The 9,449-nt window shown below is 53.9% G+C and overlaps 1 protein-coding gene across 1 annotated transcript in view; it reads right to left on the reverse strand.

Annotated features, from left to right (window-relative positions):
• Positions 1-1,965: 1,965 nt before the first annotated feature.
• The window catches only part of kcnj2a (potassium inwardly rectifying channel subfamily J member 2a), an 11,634-nt gene continuing 4,150 nt past the window's right edge, over positions 1,966-9,449 (reverse strand). The window contains exon 2 of the mRNA XM_080475435.1: positions 1,966-4,159. Within this exon, the coding sequence (XP_080331561.1) occupies positions 2,660-3,943 (1,284 nt within the window). The 5' untranslated portion in view covers positions 3,944-4,159 and the 3' untranslated portion in view covers positions 1,966-2,659. The remainder of the gene's footprint in view (positions 4,160-9,449) is intronic.

The raw sequence follows: 9,449 nt of genomic DNA on the forward strand, positions 1-9,449 counted from the left end.
TGAGGGAGTCCAGCTGAATTGAAATCTTCAGTAAACATTTCTAACCGATGTGGAACAAGCTGCTTCCAAAATGTTTTGTAAAACTCGTCTGGAAAGCCGTCCGGACTTTGACCACTTTGGAATGATTTGGCTGCCGCCTCCAGTTCAAGCAGGGTAATAGGAGATTCCAGTTCCTTCGCCACGTTCTGATCTAAGACTGGGATATCAATTTTAATAAAAGAGTGGAAATCAACTGAGACCAGAGAGAGGTCTGAAGAATATAGTGATTTGTAGAAGTGCATAAAAGTTTTGTTAATCTGTAGTGGGTCTGATGTCACACAGGCGCCTGTGTGGATTCCTGGGATTAGCTGAGACGCAGACGTTTGTCTCAACCGATGAGCCAATCGTTTACTGCCTTGTCCCGCTGCTCAGAAGGTTTACATCCTTTTTTTACTGATTTAAACTCAAACCGTCAGCATTATCAACTAACACATGATATTAATTATTAGCTTCTGTTTGATTATTAATAAAACCGAGTCTGTAGTTTTCAGGAAGTCTGTAGAAAGATGACTGGATGATCAGCAGCTAATTTCACAGTTTCACAACAGCGTGTTAAGAGAGGGGGCCGATGGGGTCGATATAGATTTAGTTTTTGTTGATATACAGAGTCTATATTTTGTAAAAAAAAAATTATCAATTTTGCTTCATTTTATTTATTTGGTAATATTTATTGAACTTTACTGTTAATTTTGTTGAATTGTATTCAAAATAACATGAACATAAATAAAATATCAACCAGATGATTTTTTAAAGTTAATTGTTTAGATTTGTCCATTAAGTGAAGAATTAGTCCAAAAATGTATCGATGGAAAAGAAAATGAGTGGTTAGTGGCAGCAGTAGTTCTTTATGCCGACGACACGGTCTTCTCTCGTTCTTTCAACGTGATTAATATGCATTTTTCTTGAGGTTTTCTTAAAACTCTAATTCTACACTAAGAAAACGTCTTATTACTCATTTTCAATCCAGTGTTTCCTGCAACTTCTTGTCACAAAAATCTAAAGAATTTAAAATATGTCAATCTACCAGACAGTTTCAATAAAAACTAACTTAAATGTCTCAACCTGGTGCAGAAAACATCCAACCTGGAAACACTGACGGTTTCACTCCAAATGGCACGTTTAAACTTCTATCATTCAAAATAGAACAGCACTCACTTTATGGGTCGGATTATTACATAAAGTAACAAAAAGACAAAATCTGATTCAGATTTATTGAAAAAAGAACAATATAATATAATGTACAATAATAATAATATTAATAACATTAATACAAAATTCTGCACATTCCGTGGTTTTGCAGTACATTTAGACAACTGGTACAAAGTAACTGCAACATTGTGAGACGTGACACACTTCGGATCCGTGGCGCTTTTAGAAAACAGAGAGAGAGTTTGCAGGGATGCAGATGTGCCGTTCCAGAACGTTTTAACTTCCACGCGTTCTTTATTCATTTACTCTCAACAACAGAATGAAAAGTTGATCAGACGGGATCTGAAGCCAAAGACTCAAGATTTAAGATTCATGTTTAAAAGACAAATTAAACCTTTTCAATATTGACGCGCGGTTCAAGCTGACAGAGGAAAACACAGCAGCAGCGTGGCGCGGTGGCGCTGTGCGTTAGCAGTATGGCCACGGCGGCGGCATAGCTGTGATGGCATGGCGACGGCGGCATGGCAGTGGCAGCACCAAGCGACGGCGGCATGGTGGTGGCGGTGGCATTGCGGTGGCGGCATGGTGATGGCAACGCTGTGCGGTGGTGGCATGGTGGTGGTGGCGCCGTGTAGGCGGCGGCGGCAGCGAGGCGGTGGCGGCCCAAAAGCGCCGCAGCAAAGCAAGTCAACAACCAGTCACTTAGGATTATTGTCTTAAAAACTGACAATCAAACTGACACTCAGTGTCCAGGTGAGACGTTGATCAACAACAAGAAAACCAAAAACTGAACATTTATTGGAAAACAAAGCTCGATAAAAACTGGGTACCAAATCTAATCAGCTGTTTTCTCTGATATTCACAACACTCTTTGGCATTTTCTATATATCAAGAACAAAAAAACGATTTTAGCAGCACTCTGGAGGACGTTGAGATTGTCATGTGACTTGGCTCCGCCCTGCTGTCCGACGGTTTCCTGTCAATAATCCCTTCAACGCCGGCAGGCATGTTTCTGTCCTCCCAGCTCGGCGACAAATACTCTACGTGTGCCTTTGTTCCAGGCGTCGGGTTTTTTTGGTTGTAGCGTCAAAACAAAGCTCCATCGTCCTCCATTTTCTAGCAGCAGCAAAAACTAAGTGAAAGCGTTGGTGCTGGACAGGTGGACCGAGACATGCCTACAGGCGTTCTGTGATGTCACTTCCTGTTTGTAGATGGGTTCCGAGCCTGATGGAGGCTGGACTGCAGCGAGCTCGTGGTTCATGTTTCCTCTCACTGTTCGTAGTGTTTAATCTCACTGTGTTTAATCTCACTGTGTTTAATCTCACTGTGTTTAATCTCATTGTTCGAAGTCCCAGTTGAGACAGACTCTGACATAACCAGTCGAGACGATGGACGCTTCCCAAAGCAGGACCGTTGGCTCGTCCTCTGCCGCCGACTCGGCTCATGTCTTCTGTCAGCGTGAGGCGTGAAGTCATATTTCTGACTCTCGTCTCAGAGGGCGGGGCTCCGGCGGCACCGCGGCCTCGTGATGCGCCGCCTCGGAGACGTTGTCGGTCTGGGTGCCGTCAGGCCCCACGCTACCCCCGTTCCCCTCGTCCGTGTCCTCCTTGTTGTCCAGCGCCATCTCGTTCTCGTAGCAGAAGGAGTTGGAGCTGGACAGGATGTATTTCTTCTCGGCCAGGTCTCTGGCGCTGCACAGCGGCGTGCTCGGCACCTCGTACGTCTTGTGGAAACGAGAGTAGTCCACCTTGTAGTAGTTTTTCTCCTCAAAGAGTACAGGCTCAAACCGGTGGCCCCACAGGACCTCGCCAGCCACGTAGGAGCTGCGGCACTGCGTGGTCATGGCCGTGGCCTCCACCATCCCCTCCAGAATGACCACGATCTCAAACTCGGAGGTCTCCAGGTCCTGTTTGCTCATGTCGTAGAACGGGCTGTCCTCATCAATCTCATGCACGATGGTGATCGGGGAAACCAGAAAGATGCGGTCGACTCCGCTGTCGAAGCCCACGTCGATGTCCATCTGGTCGAGGGGGATGTATTCGCCCTCCGCCGTCGTTCGGGATTTGAGGAGCTGCGCTCGCACATGCGCTTCCACCAGGTGGCTTTTCCTCAAGTTGCCCACACGCCACATCAGGCACAGCTTGTTGTCCCTCATGGCCACCGTGGCGTTGTGACTAAAAATCAGAGTCTCGTTCCTCTTTTTGGGCTTGGCCATTTTGGCCATGACGGCTCCAATGATGAAGGCGTCGATGATGCAGCCCACGATGCTTTGGAAGACCACCATGAAGACGGCGACAGGGCACTCGTCGGTGACGTACCTGTAGCCGTAGCCGATGGTCGTCTGAGTCTCGATGGAGAAGAGGAAGGCGGCGGTGAAGCTACTGACGTTGGAGATGCACTTCTGGCCGTTATTCTCCAAGTCCCCGTGAAAGATGGCCACCAGCCAGAAGACGCAGCCGAAGAAGAGCCAGGACAGGAGGAAGGCGAGGCAGAAGATGATGAACATCCACCTCCAGCGGATGTCCACGCAGGTGGTGAAGATGTCCGCGAGGTACCGCTGACCTTTCTCGCTCACGTTGACAAATTGCACGTTGCAGTGGCCGTTCTTCTTCACGAACCTGCTCTGCGGCTGGTGCCGGGTGTGCACTTTGCCTTTGCAGTTGCCGTAGCCGTTGGGTACCGCCATGGTGGCGAGCTTCATGCCGTCCTCCTCTGATGACACGATGCTGTAGCGGCTGGCTCGCACGCTTCCCATCACCTCAGTCTGGGACGGCGGCGCTGCTCCTGCTCTGGACAACAGTCTGAGTTTCTGCAAGAAGCGTGGGAGAAACAGTTTCGAAGACGTTCGGGGACCAACTCCAAGGAAAACGGTGAGCGAACGAGGCAGACGCCCCCGAGAATGAAGAGTAATGACGGGAGGACGAAGTGGTCACTCCTCCTTCATCAGGCGACGGTTCAACGCCAACGTCACCTGCAGTGAGAAAACAGGAGACGGTTAGAAACTACCAGGTGTCCATCGTCTCCTTCGTCTCAATGCTGCTCTACATCGCTCCTTTCTGCTTCAATATGACAAGCGACACGCTGCTGAGTGTCTGAGTGAACGACTTCACAAGGAGCTGAAGGATACTTTCCTTCATCCCTTCATCCATTCATCCATTCATCCATTCATCCATTCATCCATTCATCCCTTCATCCATTCACTCATTCATCCCTTCATCCATTCACTCATTCATCCATTCATCCATTCATCCATTCATCCCTTCATCCATTCACTCATTCATCCATTCATCCATTCACTCATTCATCCCTTCATCCCTTTATCCATTCATCCATTCATCCATTCATCCCTTCATCCCTTCATCCCTTCATCCATTCATCCATTCATCGATTTCTTTGTTCCCACAATGTCCCACATACAATCAGGAAATATGACTTGTGCATGAATATCTGAATATTGTGAAAAAATGGACACTCAAAAAAGTTTTGAGCTGATCGTAGAGGGGTCCAACACTCCACCACCCAGGGTCCATCGATACACCACCCATCGTCCAACACTCCACCACCCATCGTCCAACACTCCACCACCCAGGGTCCAACATTCCAACACCACCCAGGGTCCAACACTCCACCACCACCCAGGGTCCAACACTCCACCACCACCCAGGGTCCAACATTCCAACACCACCCAGGGTCCGACACTCCACCACCACACAGGGTCCAACACTCCACCACCCAGGGTCCAACATTCCACCACCACCCAGGGTCCAACACTCCACCACCCAGGGTCCAACACTCCTCCACCCAGGGTCCAACACTCCACCACCCAGGGTCCATCGATACACCACCCATCGTCCAACACTCCACCACCCATCGTCCAACACTCCACCACCCAGGGTCCAACATTCCAACACCACCCAGGGTCCAACACTCCACCACCACCCAGGGTCCAACACTCCACCACCACCCAGGGTCCAACATTCCAACACCACCCAGGGTCCGACACTCCACCACCCAGGGTCCAACACTCCACCACCACACAGGGTCCAACACTCCACCACCCAGGGTCCAACACTCCTCCACCCAGGGTCCAACACTCCACCACCCAGGGTCCATCGATACACCACCCATCGTCCAACACTCCACCACCCATCGTCCAACACTCCACCACCCAGGGTCCAACATTCCACCACCACCCAGGGTCCAACACTCCACCACCCAGGGTCCAACACTCCTCCACCCAGGGTCCAACACTCCACCACCCAGGGTCCATCGATACACCACCCATCGTCCAACACTCCACCACCCATCGTCCAACACTCCACCACCCAGGGTCCAACATTCCAACACCACCCAGGGTCCAACATTCCAACACCACCCAGGGTCCGACACTCCACCACCCAGGGTCCAACACTCCACCACCACACAGGGTCCAACACTCCACCACCCAGGGTCCAACATTCCAACACCACCCAGGGTCCGACACTCCACCACCCAGGGTCCAACACTCCACCACCACACAGGGTCCAACACTCCACCACCCAGGGTCAAACATTCCAACACCACCCAGGGTCTGACACTCCACCACCCAGGGTCCAACAATCCACCACCCAGGGTCCAACATTCCAACACCACCCAGGGTCCAACACTCCACCACCACCCAGGGTCCAACAATCCACCACCCAGGGTCCAACACTACACCACCACCCAGGGTCCAACATTCCAACACCACCCAGGGTCCACCACCCACCACCCAGGGTCCAACACTCCACCACCCAGGGTCCAACACTCCTCCACCCAGGGTCCAACACTCCACCACCACCCAGGGTCCAACACTCCACCACCCAGGGTCCAACACTCCACCACCACCCAGGGTCCAACACTCCACCACCCAGGGTCCAACACTCCTCCACCCAGGGTCCAACACTCCACCACCACCCAGGGTCCAACACTCCTCCACCCAGGGTCCAACACTCCACCACCACCCATCGTCCAACACTCCACCACCCATCGTCCAACACTCCACCACCCAGGGTCCAACATTCCAACACCACCCAGGGTCCAACACTCCACCACCACACAGGGTCCAACACTCCACCACCACCCAGGGTCCAACATTCCAACACCACCCAGGGTCCGACACTCCACCACCCAGGGTCCAACACTCCACCACCACACAGGGTCCAACACTCCACCACCCAGGGTCCAACACTCCACCACCACCCAGGGTCCAACACTCCACCACCACACAGGGTCCAACACTCCACCACCACCCAGGGTCAAACATTCCAACACCACCCAGGGTCCGACACTCCACCACCCAGGGTCCAACAATCCACCACCCAGGGTCCAACACTCCACCACCACCCAGGGTCCAACATTCCAACACCACCCAGGGTCCAACATTCCAACACCACCCAGGGTCCACCACCCACCACCCAGGGTCCAACACTCCTCCACCCAGGGTCCAACACTCCACCACCCAGGGTCCAACACTCCACCACCACCCAGGGTCCAACACTCCACCACCACCCAGGGTCCAACACTCCACCACCACCCAGGGTCCGACACTCCACCACCCAGGGTCCAACACTCCACCACCACACAGGGTCCAACACTCCACCACCCAGGGTCAAACATTCCAACACCACCCAGGGTCTGACACTCCACCACCCAGGGTCCAACAATCCACCACCCAGGGTCCAACATTCCAACACCACCCAGGGTCCAACACTCCACCACCACCCAGGGTCCAACAATCCACCACCCAGGGTCTAACACTACACCACCACCCAGGGTCCAACATTCCAACACCACCCAGGGTCCACCACCCACCACCCAGGGTCCAACACTCCACCACCCAGGGTCCAACACTCCTCCACCCAGGGTCCAACACTCCACCACCACCCAGGGTCCAACACTCCACCACCCAGGGTCCAACACTCCACCACCCAGGGTCCAACACTCCACCACCACCCAGGGTCCAACACTCCACCACCCAGGGTCCAACACTCCTCCACCCAGGGTCCAACACTCCACCACCACCCAGGGTCCAACACTCCTCCACCCAGGGTCCAACACTCCACCACCACCCATCGTCCAACACTCCACCACCCATCGTCCAACACTCCACCACCCAGGGTCCAACATTCCAACACCACCCAGGGTCCAACACTCCACCACCACACAGGGTCCAACACTCCACCACCACCCAGGGTCCAACATTCCAACACCACCCAGGGTCCGACACTCCACCACCCAGGGTCCAACACTCCACCACCACACAGGGTCCAACACTCCACCACCCAGGGTCCAACACTCCACCACCACCCAGGGTCCAACACTCCACCACCACACAGGGTCCAACACTCCACCACCACCCAGGGTCAAACATTCCAACACCACCCAGGGTCCGACACTCCACCACCCAGGGTCCAACAATCCACCACCCAGGGTCCAACACTCCACCACCACCCAGGGTCCAACAATCCACCACCCAGGGTCCAACACTCCACCACCACCCAGGGTCCAACATTCCAACACCACCCAGGGTCCAACATTCCAACACCACCCAGGGTCCACCACCCACCACCCAGGGTCCAACACTCCTCCACCCAGGGTCCAACATTCCAACACCACCCAGGGTCCACCACCCACCACCCAGGGTCCAACACTCCACCACCACCCAGGGTCCAACACTCCTCCACCCAGGGTCCAACACTCCACCACCACCCAGGGTCCAACACTCCACCACCACCCAGGGTCCACCACCCACCACCCAGGGTCCAACACTCCACCACCACCCAGGGTCCAACACTCCACCACCACCCAGGGTCCAACACTCCACCACCACCCAGGGTCCAACACTCCACCACCCAGGGTCTGGGTTCTACTTCTACAAACACAAAACCAAGAAATAAATGAACAAACAAGTTTGGTCCTAAACACAATCCAGAACAATAAATGACTCGACATTTCCATATATGTAATAATAATATCTTCTACCTACTTCATGGACTCAAAGCTCCAGGACAGAAAGCAAACATACTCTATTACTGTAATACTCAAAGTAGTTACAGTTCTTTCATTTACAATTAGTAACTTCACTACTTTTCAAAGAAGTAACTAAGAGAAATATAGCAAAATGCTGTTCAAGGGAAGTGGTAAAGTGAGAAATGGTTCATTAACATGTGCAGACTGAATTTCCCACTGAGAAACTGTTAAATATGACTGATTCATCGACAAGACAACTTCCTGATGTTTCCCTGACCTGGTGGAACTGAGCTGGTTCAAGGCTCGACCTCCTGTCACCTCTCTGGAAATACGTCCTGGAAACACCCTGGAAATGCCCTGGAAGCATTTTAGAAACGTCCTGGAAAAATCTTAGAAACGTCCTGGAAGCGTCCTGGAAGCGTCCTGGAAACATTGTTGCTCCTCTGCAGGTTTCCTTGTGACATCATGGCGCCACTCACTTTGTTGTGAGGAACCTCCGGGGAGAAAACATGCCGAGCCGAGGAGGAGCACAGCTTGTTGACAGTGGGGAGGCCTCGGGGGGTAGGGGGCGTCACCTACCGAGGAGACCATCACCTCCCGGGTGGGGCCCGTCACCTCCCGGGGGGATCCTGCTCTGCTCCAACAACGCTCATTAGCTCTGGCTGTCCTGGCAACTGAAGCCTGGGGCCAGCGTCAACCTCCTGCCTGCCTCCTGCCACCCTCCTGCCTCCTGCCACTCTCCTGCCCCCTGCCACCCTCCTGCCTGCCTCCTGCCACCCTCCTGCCTCCTGCCACTCTCCTGCCCCCTGCCACCCTCCTGCCTGCCTCCTGCCACCCTCCTGTCTGCCTCCTGCCTGCCTCCTGCCACCCTCCTGTCTGCCTCCTGCCTGCCTCCTGCCACCCTCCTGCCTCCTGCCACTCTCCTGCCCCCTGCCACCCTCCTGCCTGCCTCCTGCCACCCTCCTGCCTCCTGCCACTCTCCTGCCCCCTGCCACCCTCCTGCCTGCCTCCTGCCACCCTCCTGCCTCCTGCCACTCTCCTGCCCCCTGCCACCCTCCTGCCTGCCTCCTGCCACCCTCCTGCCTCCTGCCACCCTCCTGTCTGCCTCCTGCCTGCCTCCTGCCACCCTCCTGCCTGCCTCCTGTCTGCCTCCTGCCACCCTCCTGCCACCCTCCTGCCTGCCTCCTGCCACCCTCCTGTCTGCCTCCTGCCACCCTCCTGCCACCCTCCTGCCTGCCTTCTGCCACCCTCCTGTCTGCCTCCTGCCACCC

Source organism: Lipophrys pholis (genome assembly GCF_963383615.2).
Source record: "Lipophrys pholis genome assembly, chromosome: 1".
Lineage (NCBI taxonomy): Eukaryota > Metazoa > Chordata > Actinopteri > Blenniiformes > Blenniidae > Lipophrys > Lipophrys pholis.